This window comes from Seriola dumerili, unplaced genomic scaffold, assembly GCF_002260705.1.
Source record: "Seriola dumerili isolate Sdu_G_001 unplaced genomic scaffold, Sdu_1.0 BDQW01000242.1, whole genome shotgun sequence".
In the NCBI taxonomy this organism is placed as follows: Eukaryota; Metazoa; Chordata; class Actinopteri; order Carangiformes; family Carangidae; genus Seriola; species Seriola dumerili.
In genome coordinates, this window is record NW_019174497.1 from 1,239,725 (window position 1) to 1,260,232 (window position 20,508).

Sequence of the window (20,508 nt, forward strand, 5' to 3'; positions counted from 1 at the left end):
AGTGTGGCTCAGAGAAACAACACTTTTTAAAATGTTGAAGGTTGATGTAAAGAATGGCCCTTTAAAAAAAAAAGTGAGAGGTAAAGGTCTTCGGCCACGCAACAGCAGGAATCAAAGTCGTTATATTCATCCTCTAATTACATTAATGTCATGTGTTGTGTCTCCCGCGTGTTTACCAAAAAAGCTTTCCCCTTCTGAGCTTGACCTCCCATTTCTACTGGCTGCATAATAGCGCAGGCTGGAGCTCGGTGTGGGCCTACTTCAGATGGATGTGGAGCCTGAAGGTCGGAGTGCTGGGTGTGTGTGTATGTGTGTGTGTGTATGTGTGTGTGTATGTGTGTTCGTGTGTGCGTGTGTGTGTGTCAGATACACTGAAGGCTACTGAGGCGGCATCAGTTTGAGCAAGGCATTTTTCTCTTTACCCCGACAAACCTTCAGGGGGCTTTTAGCATTTGTTCAGTCTGCAGTCTCTGGAAAACATCTGATTCATTTTTTAACCAGTCCCAGATGCGGCAGTGTGAGAGTGTGTGTGCATGAGCGCGTCAGTGTGTTTGTCAGTGCATGAGAATTTGAGGAGAATATCTGCTGTCTAGAGAAGGGGAGGGAAAGAAGAACCGTGTGGATTTTTTTTAATATAACTTTTTAAGTATGAACGCAGATACGTGCGTCTCATACTGCGATATGACATCGATGGATTCATATTATAGCACGTCTACTGCGCAAGGTAGGGATCACCAGGCGAACCCGTTCAGGACTTTCCCGACCACTGAAACCAAATACAGCGCCACGTTCATTCCGGGTAAAGGGCAGGCTTACGGAGAGAAGTCCCGGAGTCCTTTCCAGTCGGAGTGCCAGTCATTGGATGGCGCTGAGGAGGGCACCTTCAGCAAATATCAGCTCTTCATGCAGAGACCGACCTGCAAAACTCCGCCCGAAGGCAGCAAGCTGCACCCGGACAGCGGACACAACGGGACGCTCATTCCCTGCTATGGTGAGTGTGCGTGAGAGAGGGTGATCATATATGAGGCAACACACTGGCCCTGAGTTAAACGGAGATGCGTGACAAGAGGGGATATGCGCGAGCAATGATGCAAATTCACTGTAATGTCAAATACAGCATCTGAAAGTCAGAAATCTGAGCGCGAGGACAGAGAAGAGGAGAGAGGAAGCTGCAGCACTCAGCCTCCTATACTTTCACTGAAACAGAACTGCGTGTATTTCTAGCATTCAATCATATTTAATTATTTGTTGCTTATTAACCTGACAAGCAGCTGTGAGCAATCAGGAGAAAATATTCATTATCTGAAATATATCCCACTTTTTGTGTATGGGACCATAGTCCCTTAGTTTATACCTGAATCTTTAGAAAATCAGATAAAATGTGAATGGACACTATAAATACACCTGAAATTGTTCCTTCGCTTCTAAAAGGGAAAACCGAGTCCATTTAAAATATTTCTCAAGTATTAAGTTTTGCAAGGTGAACTACAGTTAAAGCACTGGATTAATGTATGTCCGTGTGTGCTGTGACTCAGGTGATTCAGATATTTTGGGCTTTTTTTTTTTAAATGGATGTTTGTATTCATCTAATGACTTAACAAACTACAAGTCACACATTGTCCCGTTTTTACCGCCACATCACTGAGTTTATAATTTCACCCCTGGTGAAACTGTCACAGATCTGACGGAGTTACACCTCCAGTCTTTTCTTGTCCTATTTCCTACATAAATTTCTCTCTGTCACTGACAAATACAGGCATGTCAGCAATTTGATATTTTAATATTCAGATATCAACCACAGGTCACGGAGGCACCGAGTCTGCTCACACACACACACACACGCACGCACGCACGCACGCACAAACGGAAACTCCAGGATCTAGGTGGTGGAGATGAAGAAAGTCAGATGGATTATTTTAAGGCGTCCAGTATTTTCATTGCAATTTTTATTTTCAGCTCAGGTGATTCTTTCATGGTAAATACAAGAACTGACTGACAACTGGCGCAACTCTACCACTCCACAGCTACTTCGTGAATTAGAGAACATACATTTATGCAACAGTTCAGCCCCAGAGGCCAAAATCTCACAACCTGTGGAGCAGAAATGAAACAGTCGATTCAATAACAGATTTAGAATTTTAGGGACTACCTTGCCATCCTGACAAACATCATTCATTTAATTAGAAAGCTTTACAACTTTACGGAGTCTTCCGACAATTCGTTGCACTATAGATGTATCTTAAGGCCGTTTAAAGAAAACTATCCATTTTACTGTCCCTTTTATGAGACGCAGGGCTTTAAAATAAAAAGAGAAAGGCCTGTTACCGAGCAAACGAAATGGAGTCAACCCACAGTGTGTGACAACAGGTCAAAGGGCCCGACGGCCTAAAAAGGATGCATTAAATATAATAATAGACTTTATATGACATAATCTACTATATGAATATAATATTTGTATATTACAGCATACTTTAAAAACTACATTTAAAATGATATTTTGGTTTGGCCATCAGAGTATAGACCCGTTGGCGCCTGTACTTCCAGTCCAGATGTTTATCATGATGTTACAGAAGAAAACATCTGTTTTGATCATGGCTGAACTTTGACGCATGTTGATCGCAACTTCCTCAGCAACACAACCTTTAAAACGACACATTAATCTGCGATTTGCGTAGGGAAGTGGCCTCGTTAGCACCGTTTAGAAACAGAGACTAAACACTGGCAAAAACTCATTTAAATACACTGAATGCTTGATCGTATGTAACTAAATTTAAGTATTAGGTGTAACAAATAAAACTGAGCTGCCCTAATTCTGCTCAGTGGGACCAATTACAACTAGGCCTGCAGTATAACAATTTTTTTTTTTTTTTTTTGCGCAGGAGGCAGTCCGACACTTTGCCAAAATACATCCATAAAGTGCAAAGTAATCTGTTTTCCTGGGAAACAACTGGAGTCACTCTTTATTTCAGGCTGAACTGTCACTTTTTCAGGAGTTTGAGAGCAATGCCTCCAACGGACTGGAGCACCCCTGCATTGAAGTGAATTGATTTGGCAAGTGCATTGACAGAGCCATTTAAACACCATCATTAAATGCAACATGCCTCCCTTGAGGAGAGCTCTGCAATGTTATTATTGAAAATGTTGCAGCCAGATGAAGGCATCATGGCTCTGGGGAGGATACTTTGGGGTCTTGCCAAAGCCTCAGGCGTCAACAGGCTTGTGCTGTTATGTGTGGTCCTCAATGGGAGATATATTGCTCAATGCTGATGCTTTATCTCCATCATGATGACAAAAATCCTCTCGTACCCAAAGGGAGTTTTCTGTGTGGCATCTTCAGCTACAAATGTAACACTGTTTACATGGCAACGTGACATTTTGCATCTGTGTCACTCTGAGGACGTTACAGTGTCTGAGTGCACTAAAATAGAGCGAAAAAAGGACTATAAATGTCTCAGCTACGTCATCTCTTTTTATAGATATGAAAAAGCTGCAGGAATGTTAATATTAACATTAAGATAAGAGAAACAGAGGTGATTATGTAGCTCTACTGCACAGATTTTGTTAAAATTAGGTATCATAATGTGAAATATTTTTGGCATACAGTGTATAATATTCACACTTTAAATTCAGGACAATTCCAAAAATTTTGGCAAATTATTTCTTTAAAATTATTTTATTCCAGTGCCACAAAGTACGATTCAATTGTAGTAAAAGATTATTAAATTTATTAGCTTGAAAGTGATTCTTAAATTTATCCTCAAGATATTCTTGTTCATTTTCACTGTTAGTGTTTGGTAAGTTTTTGCATGGATGCTAATCATACCTAGGCCCAACCTGTTTTCTTTTTAAAATCATATGCATTAAAATACAGTATTGTCTCTGAAACAGCGAATCAACACATTTCTGCACAGTAGTACCTCAGGCTGTCAGGTTTGTTCATTTAAGCTCATGCTAATCAGTGAGACTGTCCCACAGCGAGGACAGGGATGGAGCCGTCTACCTGCTCACACGGCGATGAATGAAATAAAACCCCTGGAGCTGATCGAGAGCTGAGGAATGCAGGTCAGCACTGCAGGAGAGGTCGGCATTAATCTAAGGCAGATGTGCATTACTGGCTCCTATAGTTATTATTCATACTCCCCTAACATCAGATCTCCAAAGCTATGGAGAGTCCCTGAGATGACAAAGTGGGACTGGTTTACATAACCCTGTCTCAACAATACCTTGTACAAATAAGCAACGAGTCAGAAATGGACATTGAGACTGGGTAATGATTTGAGAGACTTGGGAAAAATGAGAGGGTTTCTGGGAAAGCCGCACACGTGTGGGAACAACTGTTTACGTGCACGTACTTTACTGAACTCTATGGCTTTGAGATGCGCTGCGTATATGCATTTTTCCTGTCATAATTTTAAACTGATTTTCAGTTTTTATTCCTTGATGCATTTTCACGACCAAAGCCAATCACAGTTCACTTTCTTTATAAATTTAGGAGAATGTAAGTGGCGCTAAAGCTAAATCTGAAAACTCATGGTGTTTATAGGCTTGTGGTTGATACTGAGGTTGGGTTCTGCATTGCTGATACACAATGGAAGTGTTTGTGGGAGTACTGGTACTTACTAAAGGCTGTTTGTGCCTCATCATCTTTGTCTTTGTCAAAATAACCATTCAAAGCCAATTATACATTTATAAAATACAGCTTTGTCAATCTTTGTACTTTCAAACAACCCCTCCTCCCTTCAGTGGGATTTCGAAGCATCCTGTGAGATGTAAAACATTTTTCTCAGCGTATGAAAACCAAAACAAGACCCCAAAAAAAGTCCTGGCAGCGTTTTAAAAGCATCCTGTCAAAATATAGTACTCTAAGTACATGTTAAAAGGCTCGGGGAAGTGATGTCACAGGATATGCATGTGCTGATGACTAACACATTGAGTCGATGTTAACAATAAGCAAATGCCAGAGTGACACCTGTGATCGTGCAGGCATGTGTCTGTGAACCAGAATAAATTAGAATGCATAATGAGGGAATGCTTGAAAGGATGAATTCCTGACTTGTTAAAATGTAATGGCTCATATAAATGTGTGACTCAGGAGGTAATGCAGCAGCAATCTGCCTGCCACGAAAAGGAAAAGAAAGTTTAGACACTCATGTAACTCTGAGAACTAGTTTTTTCACGAAGTGTTGTTTTTCTCAGAGTTGGGTAAATATCTCCTCTCATCACCACTCCAAGTGATTTTCTCGCAGCTAACCCAGCATGCTTGGGCCTTCACCGTCACACACCTCACTTACAGAGGAAGGTGACTCCCTATCTGAGATCTGCATGCAGGCCAGATTACAGAAATGATGTGGAAACTTCAATCGGCCGGCGTGTGTTTTTAACTGCACCTTTACTGAGGCCGGTCGTTGTGTCTTTACCTTTATTTCCTCGATTCTTATCAATGGACTATCAGCTACATCTAACCCTCTGTAAGAGGTCTTGAATAAACGCAAACGTGGCCACACAGTACTATGGTATGGTTAAAGACGGGATCAAAGCTTCTTGCCTGACAACTCACAAAATACAAACTCAAGGAAGCCAACTACAGTATGACTAATGATGGAAACCACTGGGTAAGGCAGAAGTTCTTTTTCTGTTTCTCAACCGGCTTTCAGCAGAGAGACACAGCTCTTTTTGCTTTGATATATTTTTCAAATAAAAGCCAGGGGTGGAATGTGTCCCAAATCATCGAGTGACACTGCCTCCACCACACACTGTCTTTACGCAGCTCTACGATCACAAAGAGGCAGAAATACTTCATAGAAATGTGATTTCAGTGTGATCTAGACTGTATAAATGAGACAGTCGAATGCATTTTGGCATTTAAGGAGAGGTTAAAGATGATTGATTTCATCGTTTATATTAATTTTTAATGGCAATTCCTTGTCAACTGAAGATCCACTATTTACCTAATGTTTTTCACCAAACCCAAACTTATAATACAAAATACAAATTACAGTATTAAAAAGGTTACAATAACAACTGAACTTCATCTTGACCTTGACAGGTTAATGCTTTGCCTGTTTGTTGGTATATGACAACATTATGTTGAACGTGTACTTTTAATTTTGGCTCATTAATTTCACTGTAAATACTTTAAAAATCAATTTAAAATTAAGATGTTCTTTAAGTTTTTTTTCCCATAAGGAGAAAACCTGTGTGCTCCCTCCCACTATGTAAAAAGAAAAAAAAAAAAAAAAAAAAAAAAAAAAAAAACACAGAAAATCTCAAACTATTTCTGTGTACTTTTGATATGAGACAGTGACAGCCATGGCCCAAGGTATTATGACAGTAGTGAGGTCATGATCGTGTCAGTTCATCAGGAGCTGAGGCTGAGCAGAAAGATTTTTCGGTTTCCCAGGGAATCTGCATTCCTGCGTGAGCCGCTGACATAGATCTCTCCTCAGGAACATCTGGGAGCCTCCCTTCCACTGAGGAAACAACAGTCAACATCAGGTCTTAGACTGAGCTGCGGGAAAAATAATCCAGCCCAAAGCATGTCTGAGAACCAACAATGAACGCAAAATTAATAGTCACCTGTTGACGACCACAGCCAATGGAATATTTGACTTTATTTGGTCCATATAAAGGTGTGATAAGTGGAGAGCCATTGTGGCAGACTGCTATCAGCTTTGAGTGTTTTCAGGGAACATTTTAGAGCACTCTGTTTAAAAGCATTCCCTTCCCTATTTAGTGTTTGGTCATTAACCCTTCCCCAGGTTACTAATTTATAGTGTTTCTTTTATTTGCCTTCACTTGACCCTCCCCGTCCCATTCCATAAAAACTGAGAGGGTGCCCTGTTGCTTTACAACCAGTTAAATTACACTTTGATGTTTTCTCTCTGTTTTCAGCAGTGATTAAATTGCTGACCCTAGTAAACATCTGACCCCAGCTAACTGAAGAGGTCTGCAGCTTGTCACAGAGTAATCTGGCAAATTGCCGGATCAGCCGGCGATATTTGAAGCGATCACATATACGTCGATGCATAGTGAAAACGAGACCAACAGTCAAAAACACATTCCTCTGAATGCCAAAAAAAACTGGAGCCAATGCAGTGGAATCTTGGCTCCCAAAAGAGAGCAGTGTGTGATGGCAGTGTTCTCCAGAACAGCGTGCAGAAGAGACAGCTCAGCATGCGGGAATACTGGAAGATGTTAGTGGCAAAGGATTCAGTGTGGTTAGTGTGACAGAGAAAAGAGACATGAGTTTGGAGTAGTAGACAGAGAAAAGATGTCGATGAAGGTAGAATTGTTCTAATTAGTGAAGATTCCAGTGTAAATAGTCTAAACTGTTTCCAGTCTTTGTGCTAAGATAAGCTAACTGGCTGCTAGCGGTAGCTTCACATTTACTGTAGTACAGACATTAAAGCTGCATCGACTCTCTCATCTAACTCTTGGTAAGAAAGCAAATAAGTGTATTTCCCCAAAATCTCAAACTGTTCCTTTAAGGTAGAACAGTTAGTACAGATGCCAAAGAAAATGTTGGCAATATAGTTCTGTATAAAGCTGAAAGTCTCAAACAATTCCACCCACCATCCCACCATTTTCCCATCCCCTCATCTGTGCGCCCAGCTGGACCCTTTGCCTAACAGGATATATGCCTTGCTCAGGGGCATAATTGCATTTTCTCTTACAGATGCAAATGCCAAACAGGAACCCGGAGTTGACCTATCTTACTTCTTAACATTGCATCCACGCTCCTGCCCAGGGGTAGAACGAAAATATTGCACAGTACAGCTTGAGCGTAAGAGGCCAGTGCAAGGGGTTGGTGATGTCAGAACATCTGCCTGCGTGGAGACTGTAAGAGGGTCTGACAGGTGGGCCACAGCAATATGAGGTCATGAACTCCAGCTGGGCGAGCTGTGTTGTTCCATTAGCGTCTCAGTCGGGGCAGGTCTGAGCCAGAGAGCTGGGGAGGGCTGCTGCAGTTTTGAGGGGATGACTATTGACATCTCATTGTGACACTCTAGCCAAAGGCGTACTAATCCATGAAAACAAACATGCATGCTGCAGACAGCCGCCGCCTAGCTTCATCACTCCGAAACTATTCAGTCATCGAACTAACCACTAAAGCACTTGGCCCAGAGAGTCACCAGTGCCACAAGGTGTCAACTCTCTTCCACCCAATGCAAAGGGTTTCAGAGAATGACAGGAGGCCACTACTGACATCACTCATAAGAAAAATGCAAAGTGACAGTAAAATGCCTTCACATTAGAGCATAAATATTAAGGTAATCATCCTCAACTTGATCTACCTCAGAGACAAATGTTGTTGGACTAAAGTAATGCTGGTGTCGCACAAATCTGTTTATGTGGAGGAGACCATTATGTGCTGGTTTCGGACCAATACAGTTGGGACAGGGCGCTCCCCGTGCCCAGTCGCAGGAAAGGCAAACACAGAGCCTGACAGAGCGCACTGTTCTCACTGGCCCGCAACCAGAGCCCTTCAGCTTATTTATTCACACGGCTGTTTGTTTATTGAAGGAGAAGGGACAGCTTTCTTCATCTCCTAAAAGGAAACAAAAAAGCTGGCATGCGCCGACAGGAACAGAGCGAGGTCTGTCACAAAATGGACGCTCTCGAAATTGAAAGTGACAAACACAATGTTGTTTACATCTGAGGGGCAAGGCTGTGGCGTAAGCGCGGTCGCCCCCGTACACAAGGCCCACCATACAAGGCGGCGAGACGGAGCGGGGTTTTTTTTTTGCGTGGCTCGGATTTCAAGTGGCGTGATTGAGAGATGTGAGGGAGAGGGGCCGCGATGATTGTGTCAGAGGTCACGCCAATGTGAAGTGACATGCCTTTCAAACAGAAAAAAACACGTTTCTTCTGCAACTTTTAGACGGGCCGCGTGCAAACGAGGCCTTTGAACCTTAAAGTAAAACATTACAGAGGTGATGTAAGCTTTAAGTAAATGTCATTTCGTTGGGTTGTTGTGACGTGATGATGAGCAGACGCGCTCACCGTCTTGAACGTGAGGCGCCGTGGTTTCATTCAGCCACTTTTTAAAGAAAGTTTTGCTCTGGTGAATATTCCAATTACAGATCAGTAACTACACTTATAGGGCTATTATTGACAACATGTGGCCGTCTTTGTTCAGCTCAAAAATGGTCAGACAGTCGGTTAGAATAGCTTGTTTGAAAATAATATTATTACAGCAGGAATATGCTTTTTATTATACGCAAAGCCAAAATTGCGAAGGATTGTTTGATTTTTTTAATGCTTCATATGAAAATTTTATGAATGGTGCACTTCGGCCGAGACCAAAAATGTAGTTTTAATAAACTTTAAAATCCCAAATATGTTTTATGACGGTTTTGAGCAGTTAATGTTTTATTTCTGAAAGGGGGGACGAGGGCTAGCTAGAGTCAAGCTACAAAACACCTGGATCCTACAGTTCCCATAACACAACTGGACAGCAGCTTTCATTAGACCCACCCACACCTTCAGTTTGTAATGCAGCCTTCACAGTATGTTAAATTATAAGCATTTTTTTTCAAACTTTAGTCCCTCCAGAGCCACGGAAAACGTCAGAAAACTGTTTTGATAGACAGAGTACATTAGGCCTCCTGATGAGTAAACTGAGCCTCATGTGTAAACTTGGTCGACTTCTCCTCTAAAAGAACAAAATACAATTAATCGTAATCCTCCATGCTTCTCTCTCTCTCTCTCCTTCTTAATTTCATACATACAGGAAAAGACAACAGCGGCCTGACAGAGTCTGAGTTGCCCTCGAGCGTTGACCCTCCCGGGATGGAAGGCAGCTACCTGAACCTAAAGGAGCCCGGCGTGAAGGGACCAAGCGAGCGGCCGGGCTCTGACCTTTCCAGCCCTCTGGACAAAAGCGAGGCCGAGAGCAACAAAGGCAAGAAGAGACGCAATCGCACCACATTCACCAGCTACCAGCTAGAGGAGCTGGAGAAGGTTTTCCAGAAGACACACTACCCAGATGTTTATGCCCGTGAGCAGCTGGCACTGAGGACAGACTTGACGGAGGCTCGTGTACAGGTGAGGACGGGGGAATAACAACAGGTTACACGCAAAAAAAAAAAAACTCTTTCTGCACTGATATGACCCAACAAGTCCTCCAAATTAAATGACAAAATACATTGTTTGTCTGTGCCCTCTAGAACTAGAGCATGGCTTGGGTTGAAATAGGCAGGTTAGTTAAAAGGTACAGAAAAAATTTGTTGGGGAGCTCGTCATGCTTACAAGAATAAAAACATTGATTGTAAGTTTTAAACAAACAAACAGCAATTTCCCCGTGTTAAAGTCTGATGTGTTTTCGACACATCCATCCACCCCGACCTCCTCGCTACACTGACTGAAACCTTCTGTTTCTCCCGTCAAAATGTCTCCAGCCACTAGAGGGCTTTGTCACTTGAACGTAAACTTTGTGTCGTTTCGAGGCACTTGCTGAAATGAACGATGCCGTCATTCCTTCTTGGGAAGACAGCCTCTATGAGCTGCGAGCTGTGTTGTATGACTGCAGTCGTCCATGTTTGCATGCTAATAATCACTCGGGGAACTGAGAGAGAGGGCTGGGAGAGCTAAGACTGGCATGTTGACAAAGATTGTTCGGAACAGCACACAGCAAGGCCTATTGTTCTCCATCTCTCTTTCTGCCTGCCAGTTTTAGATCAGAGTGGGATGGGTGGGACTAAGGGAATACTCTGCACTTAGCTCTTACATGCTGCAGGCTCTGCAAAAGGGTCAGAGGCCAAGGGTTTCTCCCCAGCACGACCATGTTCAAACTACTTCAACGCACAACTCTGGAGGCAGGGAGGGAAAACACATGGAAAAAAAAAAGGAAAAGTCATCAAAGCTATTTGGCAAGGATATAAAAAACACTTTGAGATGCCAGTTTCAATTTCCACGCGTTGTCCAAGACATAGTCAGGGACAGAGAACCTGGCCTGGTCCTTGTGGTGGTACAGTAAAATAAGTACATTCATGTTGTGTTCACACAGACCCATCTATTCCCCAGATGAATATAATTAACTCATCTGACAGGCACACAGCAGACTCTGTTGAGTCACTGTGAGGTTTGACCCATACCTCTAAAATCAGACCCTAAAAATGCAGGCAATCAAGACTAAACCCCACAATTTCAACTGAAGGTCCATCAAGACAAAGTCCAGGGATATCCAATTGTTGAATACCAAGGGGCACAAAACTTGGCAAGCGACTGGAGAATCCTTTTCATCTCCAAAAGAACAGCTACTAAAATCCAGAGTACAGATGTTTTCTGCCAAAATGCCAATGTCAAGGTCCTACGGTTTCATCCTCAGTTTGATGATGAATGTCTTCATAAACTCTGCTGCAGTGTTCCATAATCACATCTGTGACTTCTGCTGCCACTATTTTATTTAGTACAATTAGCTCTCAGCCTCAGACTTGAACTTCACCGTGCTGCCTACTTTTTATGAAGAAGGAGGCTGTGAGTGAGTGACTGCTCAGGCAGTCTATCAATTGCCGTGGTCCTGGATGACAGAGATGAGGTGAGACGGCTGGACTTCAAAGCTGCTTTTGGAGTTGTGCACTCTGCCCTCCCTCTCTCCCTCTTCCTCTCTCTCTGCCTGCTGGCTCTGGAGCATAAATAAAGCTCTTTAATGGCTCTGTAAGCTGCCTTTTGCTGTCAACGTCTTTAGCAATTACTGTATCACCGCCAAGCACTTTGAGCTCCAAGAGCACTGAGCCACCTTCCTTGCAGATGTCTGCTAGATAAAATAAACAAGACTAGTAAGTGTTTGCAGTTGGTAAATATCATAGTTTTGGGCGTCACGATCAGTATATAAAATGGGTCATTATTCATTTTCGGAAATAATAAAAAATGATTTGAGGTAATTATGATTCTGCTTGTACAAAGACACTGCTAGGCTTCCTGTTTAACAAACGTAGAAGTTTATAAGTTGGGGAATAGGAGACACGGAGCAGCAAAGGACACATCTGACTTCATAATGTTCCCTGAATGATCTCTCTGCCAAACTATTTGGCTTGGGTCTCATTCCTACTGCCGTTCAAAGGCAGAGCTACATAGAGCAACCCGTCTGTGAAACATGACACACTCAGTACCCAGAAACCATGACAAGGGACATATATGTGTTCAGACATTGTTTGATTGTTTCTAAAAAAGTTTCCAGTAAGTGTGTGAGAGTCCACGTTAGAAGGCATTTGTTAGTGACTGACTTTTAATTTTGTATATAACATAGTATGTAAATGTGTGTTTTCTGTGTGTATCCTGTGTGTGTGTGTGTGTGTGTGTGTGTGTGTGTGTGTGTGTATGCCTGCTCTTGTCTGCACGCCTCTGAAAGGTCAGAGGGGTTAGCTGCGGAAAGCCAAGGGCTTAGGCGTCAGGAAATTAAACATGAAATGAAAACAAGCTCCAGTTTGAACATTCTCCCATCTCACTTTCCAATATCCCCACTTCCCCTCGCTGACTTAAAAGGAAGGAGGGAGGAGAGAGACATGGAGAGAGGGGTTGACGGTGGGGGCGGTGGAGTGGAAGAGAAGAGGCTGAGCTTCAACACAGGGGAGGGAGTGAGACAGAGAGATGAAGATGACTAGAGGAGGAAAGTAGAGTTATCTTGATCCATCACAATTAAGATGACGTCTCTGCAACTGATAAAACTTTATATTTTAAAAAGGATAGTAGAGCTTTGAAATACTTGTACAACAATAACCTTACAGACATTAACCGTAGCCACAGCTTGTGCCACTCATGTATTACCATAACAATCGAATATAGACCAAAAAAACCCATAATTACATTTTTAATTTGGTTCACGTTATACAAATTGAGGAACCATCTCTGTCTGGATTAGGAAAAAGAGGTTTAAGTTAGGAAACAGGTTAAAAATCCTTTTCAATGTGCAATGGACTGAAAATGTTTTCATCGAGATGGTTGGTAGTTTTTTGGAAAATCAGATGCTCTGTAACTTGAATGTATAAGGGTAATTCATGAGAGGCAAAAACCTGCAGCTCTATTAACCTCTATCTAACAGCGTCATAACTTCATAGAAACTAAAACTAAATCTGTGAGCATGTTTGACGCTTATCAGTCTCTCGTTTTGAGGATAGTATTTGGAAACCTGTGATGTTCTGAGCTCACGAAACTAAAGAACCACCAAAGCAAAGACATGACAACCCTTAAACAATAATAGACCCCAAATCCTCAGGGGAATATAACACAGACTCTACTCCCCCCTCCAAACATATGATATAATTCAAAGGGCAACAACCCTTCACCTTGACATTGGGGTTCAGCCACAGCCAAAGATATCACCTTACCACTTTGCAGGGGTGAGCTGTACTCTAATCTCGCCAGCTGACCTGAGGAATGTCAGAGTCAGACGACATGACTTTACGTCAGCTTCTCGCAAAAACACAGGCGACAGCTACATGTGCCACAGGGGGCCATACATGGTCTTCTCTTTGAAAATTAACCCGCTAGTAGTTTTTTGCCTTGCATGAAAAATGACAGGTTTGCGAGCACAGCAGGAGGCTTATAGCTGGTTTTACCTCACTTGATAAAAACACCTTCAGAAATAACAAAACAAGTATGGGGTTATAACACCATACACACAGTGACTAAGTGGCATTCACTTCTTTGTGTGACACGGCTAATGTTTGTCACTAAACTCTATTGTGTTTAAGTTGACAGAGAGAAATGGTCGGGGAGAGACAGATGTGAGGGGGGATTTGAAGAGGTTGACTGAGGGGAAATTGCATGTCAGGGACTGTGAAAACCACAAGCTGATTGGGCTGGGAATCAACCCACAATCCAAGTTCAAACCCCTGTGTCGAAGCGGGATCGCTCTCTCTTTTCTCTTTGAAGACGTTTCCCCCTTCCCTCTTGGGAGGATAAGATTCAGACAACCAACAAATAGATACAGATAAACATGTGGAGACTCCCAGTATCCCCCTCTGCTCGTCTATTCTCTTGCATGGAGATGTGAGAAAATTCTCTTTAAAATAACAGAACAGCTTAAATTACAACTGATTGTGCTAAGGAACACACAGATCCAGGGTTAGGGAAGGAGAGAAGAAATAAATTAGGTGGCTACACTGGCGTGCAGAAAAACTAAAAAAAACGACTAAAAGTGTAATCAGTAATATCATTGATTAACCAGTCTTAATTTGAGTCAACCAGGTATATTAAATGATATTGGTATCAGATGTTGCTTCAAGTCTGACATTACCTCTAAATTGATTTTGGCTAGGGGTGTAAATAACAATTATTTTATTCCATTATCAATGAATCTGACAATTACTTTCCAGATAATCTATGTGATCTATAAACTGTCAGAGGAGAGTCATAGTGAGAAATATCCATCACAACGTCAGTTGACAAGCTCAAATGTCTCTTTCTGTCTAAGCAACAGTCCAAACACCAAAAGGATTTAAATTACTTTCATAAAAGACTAAGCAAATCAGAAAATATTTACATCTGGGACCAGAGGGAGCCTGTAACCACTCAATTTTGGCATTTTTCCTTGAAAAATGAGTTTAACAATTTCAATAAATTTTCTGCTGATTGACAAGTTGTTTCAGCTCTAACCAATATAAAACAGGAGTGTGCAGACATGTATGTGCTTTTTCAAAGCTTTGAGGCCAGGCAGGTGTTGAAATAGTTCAGATTTGACCAACAATTATGAAAAGATGCAAAAGTTAAAGTAGAATGACCATCTCGTGATGGGATCACATCAGCCGCAACACCCGCCAACATGTTGAATACTCAGTAGTTATTATCACTACATTATTACATGAGTACTCCGTTCTTATAGGTCGGACCACTCTTTGAACTCAGCCTTCATTTTCATATCAGCTACACACTACATACACAACTAGTGTATTGCTATACGCTATCGTGGTGACAAAATTTGTCCACAGACACACAGGCACATAGACACATAGACACATAACCACCTGCCGAAGTCTTCAAAACCTCATCTGTGGTATTTCCCACTACAGTAGGTGTCTCCTGGACACACACACACTCACAAGATAAAAACTATACCAGCCCTGCGGTCACAAAAGAAACGGCTCCAAAAGATGAACATGCTCTCGGCGGGTAGAGTCACTAATCCGGTAGCTGTTATATTAACGCACGCAGTGTTATTGTTGCTGATTTTTATCTGCATTCATCAAATCTAGTCAATTAAAGATTTACAATCTGTGCAGCACACAACATCTGTCCTTAGACCCTTGATTCAGATAAGTGGAAAACCACTTAATGTGGAAAAAAGGTTAGAAACTTCAGCAAGAGTCTCACTTGCAGGACGGACAGACATGCAGTTCACACTTGTGTGTACAGAGTAGATAGAAATAACAGTAGTATGTAGAGTATACTGGATTACTGCAGGACAACGCAGTGACAGTTAATATTCCTGTGCATTCCCATCAGGCTATAAAACAAAGCTTTTTTTTTTTTTTCTCAAAACGCTCTCTTTCATAACCCTCTTTCACTCGTCAGTCCTGCTTTCCTCCAGTGCCTTCCACAGTTAGGGAGAAGTGGTCTAAGTAGCCTGCACTTGGTCTGTCAGCAGGTACCGAAAACACACCCTTTCTGCAAAGTAGCATGTCTCTCAATCTCAAGAGGACAAATTACCCAGAAAATCCTACTTCATATGCTACATACAATACTTAATAAGTCCACAGGCCGAGCCAAAAAAGCATATTCTTGGTCAAAAGTTGAACTTTTGTTTCATGGATTATACAGAGGGATTCCCCACTGTAACCCACTGCGCTGACATGTGGGGGAGAGCACACCTTTCTCAGAGTGATTTATGAATGGCTACAGGCCCAGATGTGGATCTGTCGACGCTGGCAGCCTGAAGGGAGGCAGACGCCTGTGTATCAAAGGGAGGAGCTGAAACGTGCAGCACCAGGGGAGACTCACCATTTTTACATCAATAGCTCTGCGTGGACAGCACTTTAAAGACACGTCAAGTCTTAAAATCTGGGCCTGGACTTTCATGTGCTGCAGAATTTATTTGCTTCACTATCCTCATTTTATGTGGTTCAGTTTCTTACTCTGCCTTGCTGAACGGAGAGGATGGCCCCATTTTGTGAAAAAAAAAAAAAAAAAGTACTAGGGGCTCTACTGTGTGTGATTTGAAAGCTATGAGAGATATTTATTTACATTAAGATGACAGGAGAGTTTTGTTTGGTAGTGGCTGGTCTGCATTTTGAGGTATTTTCCTGATGGACTGTTTTCTCTGCAGGTGTGGTTTCAGAATCGCAGAGCCAAGTGGAGGAAGAGGGAACGTTTTGGCCAGATGCAACAGGTCCGGACGCACTTCTCCACCGCTTACGAGCTGCCTCTGCTGACTCGGCCTGAGAACTATGCACAGGTAAAAAACATTAAATAAAATTAGATCCAAATCTAAATCCATGCTGCATAGTAAGCGGGTTTTTAGTAGGTAGTGCTATGTAATGTGTTCACACTGGAAACGAGACAAAGCACTTGAAGCAGACAGACTGCAAACTAGATATGGTCAATATTTGAGGTTGTAGTCCATGGACACTATAATCCCACAATGCAGTGCACAAAGGAAATGGTGCAGCTGCTCACAGATGGAAAAAATTAAAATAAATTGTGGATGGTGGGGAGAATGCTCCAAAAAAATCCTGGAAAACAAACAAAAAAGTATTAACTCTTCGGAAAAACATTTTGATGTGATTTTGTGAAGTTTAATTGGCAGTAGCTTTCCAAAGTCACACTTTGATTCACATCCAATATCACACATACTGTATCCTGTTTGTATCCTGTTTCCTGTTGTAAAGTTGTAAAGTATGTTGATATTTTTCCCTGCTAACTGCTAGAACAGTACACCATCACAGTGAGAACCTATACAGTATATACTGTATAGAATGGAGTATGGATTTGGGACTCAGCTTGAATATTGCTATGCAGAGTTATTCCATGATACATGATCAGGTTCAAGTCTGTTATTGTCATATTGCCGCTTTTATCTTCCAGATCCAGAACCCTTCGTGGATCGGGAGCAGCAGCGGAGCGTCACCAGTGCCGGGCTGCGTCGTGCCTTGTGACTCTGTCCCCTCCTGCATGCCCCCTCACCCTCACGGTCCTGGAGGCGTCTCTGACTTCCTGGGTGTGCCCAGTCCAGGGAGCAGCCACATGGGACAGACACATATGGGCAGCCTGTTCGGGGGTCCCGGGATGGGCGGGGGAATCAATGGCTATGATCTCAATGTTGATCCAGACCGCAAGTCCTCCAGCATAGCTGCGCTGCGTATGAAGGCCAAGGAACACAGTGCGGCCATCTCTTGGGCTACATGATGTCCCAGCCCAGTTCCACCCCGCCCCCATAGGGCCCCCTTCTCCGGAGCAGCCATCAGCGAGCGCTGTGGGGGAGGAGGGACTTATCCTGAGAGCACTAATGATAACACAGGTCAAATGAACAGGGAGAGACTGTGGAGATAACAGAGGCCATTACAGCGGCCAAAGCAACCAAGATAACAACTGTGACTGTGACAATCAGCAGATGCTGAAAGCGAGAGAAATACAGAGGTGTGACTTAGAAGATGTTACTTAGATGTTGTGTTCATTCTTGATTCCTTGATCTCTCAGGTCTCATTCAAATATGGGGTTTGTTCACATTAGTGATAGACTTCAGTAAAATAAGCAATATAATAAACATGGTTTACAAAATACCTTCATAGAATGCAGGAATTCAGTGCCAAATCCAGCCATACAGTATTTTCATTTACAGAATTAAGCTTGATTCATACTATTTACTTCCTTTAGCTTATTGTTTTTATAATACCCATCCAGCCCCACTCACATCGTTTGTGCGACTGCCACTTAAAACCTGTCACTCATACTGTAGTTTGAAAACTCTTGTGAACGCTCAGTATTTGAATTTTAAAAGCCATTTAAAAAAACAAGGCTACTCAATGAGAGCAAGCTCAGATGCATACCAAGTGGTTAGAGTTTCTTTTCAGTCGCTTTGCAGTGCAGACCGTCCATTAAAGCATAAAGAATAATTAATTTTTGTCTTACCCTGCAGTGGGTACTTTAGGACAGAGGTTGAATGCAATAAGTGAACAGAGTCTAATTGAGCAAGAGCAGACATGGCCTGTGCCAGGTTAGTCTGGGAGGAGGGCAGGCACTCGATTGGCAGCAATTTCAAACCAACGTGTCATTTCCTCCCCCAGGGCTGCCTCCACAGGTTCCCCTGCTAGGCTCAGGCCTCAGGTTACAGGAAACAGTGCGTCCACTGGCAGACGAGGCGCAGCAACGCACAGCAGCAGCCATCAACACCAACTAACCATGCCAGCTTCAATCAGCGACCGACAGGAATAGACACACTGAATTAGCATCAAAGTGAGCCGTCCTGCCCTGCGAACACCACGGCACATCACAGCGTACATGGTGAGGACATACTGCACACAAGCTGTAATAATCAATTCGTCGTTTAGACATGGGCTCAGCAGAGATGACTCTCGGATTCGTAGCTTGCTCACAGAATCTGTCGCATGCCAGAGACTGCGGGCTGAATCAGTGGCCCTAATCACCCTGAGGAGCATTCTGTAATGTTTAGGTAATGTGATGACATTAGAGCTGGACTGCAGGAATGTGGTGAGTATGTCCAGTGATTGCAAGGGGTGTCTCTGTGTGTTACCCCGCTGGAATAAGCTTGTCACCAGAGCCGGGCTGCAGGCGGAGGCTAGAGACAGGCTTCATTAGTTTTTTGGCTGATCCCTCTATGACGCCCGCTGGGCTACATATCCGTTTTCTTTCTCCTGTGTGGATGATGGCAGTTAAGTCTGGTCCTGCTCCTCATAGCTGGTTGATCACTGTAACATATGAGTGCCCATTACAACCCTCTTAAATGAGAGTAGGACTGCTACTAACAAGTGTTTTCAGTATTGATTCATCTACAAATTATTTTCTTGATTAGATGATTAATTATTTGCCCTATAAAATGCCAGGAAGTATCTTTTTTAAAAATCACAATTTCTCACAATGACAGTGTCCTTAAACCCAATACGACTCCTTAAAAAGTTTTCCGTCTTTACATGTAGAGATAAAAACATTTAAAAATTCATGCTAGCATCCAAAATTCTTTGGGAAAATATATTGTTGCTCAAGTCCTCTCCTGATAACAGCAAGTAAGTCAAGTGACAACACGATGATGACTTTGAGAGAGTGTTCATGCTGATAATAAATTGTACACAGAGCATGTTTTGGCAGTAGTCAAACAAGTGGCATTGATCAACAAGACAAAGGCTTCTAAAATTGAGCCATGACTCTCTTCAGTTGAGAAGAAACAGTTTGAATTAATGTAGATTTTGGTGGAAGTGAGGGCTAAAAATCAAAAACATCATCAAGATTTCAAGAGAAAAACAGGACGCAGTCACAATAAATTTATGCACGACAACATGTGTGACTGAATTCTTACTTTGTTGAGTCGACTGTGCGTTTGCCTTCTCGCTGGTCCTCCCTCAGTGCTCCACTCCTCTGCAGCTCCGTCCATGTTGATACTACTGAAATAAAGCGATTGAAATCCATGGTTATAATGTCGTATTGTGTGAATGTGAACAATATAAATGATATTGTTCTTTTGCTTGTACATTTGTTTTTGCTTATTTGTCAAATAAAGATTCAGAGATAAACCAATGAAGTATTACAGTAATATTGCCAAGAAGTGTAAAATTATGTTCTGTGTGTTATTCTGAAGAGTTGCTCTGGACTTTTACTGAGGTTGAAATTGCTTTCTAATTTTCTTATGGTTTCAAGCAGCTTTTTCTATATTAATCAAGTATTTCTACTTCTGATTGTGACTTTATATAATGTGCCTTTGCAATAAGTTATTGCACTTACAGTGTTGGAGAAGTTTTTTGTTTGTTGTTTTTATTTTTGACTTCGAGTGGGACAGTAGTGTCGTTGCCAAAGCGAGATGCGTTTGGTTTGTGTCCCAACAGTCAAGAACTGTCTCTTATAAGTCCGTCCACATTAAGCACCATGAACAGCACCACTGAGACCTGTTTAAGGTGCTGGACATTTGTTTGTACAGAAGTATCTTGCTGTTTCTGTTGATGATGGTTTTGAAGTGATTTTGAAATAAATGAATCTCCAATGGTTAAATGAGCTCAGATAGATTCTTCTTTAAAAAGGCCCTCAACCAGTCTCTTACTCTAAGTGATGGAGTCCTACAGGAAGTAGGAACAGTTCAGGTATTTCTGATCAGAGGTTTCTGAATCTGTGTATTTGGGCTGAATTGGAAAAAGGTGATATCACATACGTAACGCATCAGGATTTAGCAATTTTTAAATCAATGACAGTTATTTAGTTATTTGCTTTCAATCACATGTAATTAAACAACACCCACACAGTCTTGTGAAGCATTATTATATTATACTCCCTATTATTATACTCCTTACATAATATACAATCAATAATTTGCCACACAATGTAATTTTCACAACTGTAAAAAGCATT

The 20,508-nt window shown here is 42.1% G+C and overlaps 1 protein-coding gene across 1 annotated transcript; it reads left to right on the forward strand.

The window, feature by feature from the left end:
- Nucleotides 1-279: 279 nt before the first annotated feature.
- Nucleotides 280-19,998, forward strand: LOC111229909 (homeobox protein aristaless-like 4). Its single transcript, XM_022756436.1, has 4 exons — nt 280-991; nt 9,734-10,047; nt 16,265-16,393; nt 17,023-19,998. The coding sequence occupies exons 1-4, from the start codon at nt 649-651 to the stop codon at nt 17,341-17,343; spliced, it is 1,107 nt and encodes a 368-aa protein (XP_022612157.1). The 5' UTR covers nt 280-648; the 3' UTR covers nt 17,344-19,998.
- Nucleotides 19,999-20,508: the final 510 nt, after the last annotated feature.

Bases quoted from the DNA above. Each gene is read 5' to 3' on its own strand.
- LOC111229909 (XM_022756436.1), top strand. From the start codon at position 649: ATGAACGCAGATACGTGCGTCTCATACTGCGATATGACATCGATGGAT. The intron at 10,048-16,264 runs GTGAGGACGGGG...TTTTCTCTGCAG, and splicing joins TGACGGAGGCTCGTGTACAG to GTGTGGTTTCAGAATCGCAG. The intron at 16,394-17,022 runs GTAAAAAACATT...TTTATCTTCCAG, and splicing joins GGCCTGAGAACTATGCACAG to ATCCAGAACCCTTCGTGGAT.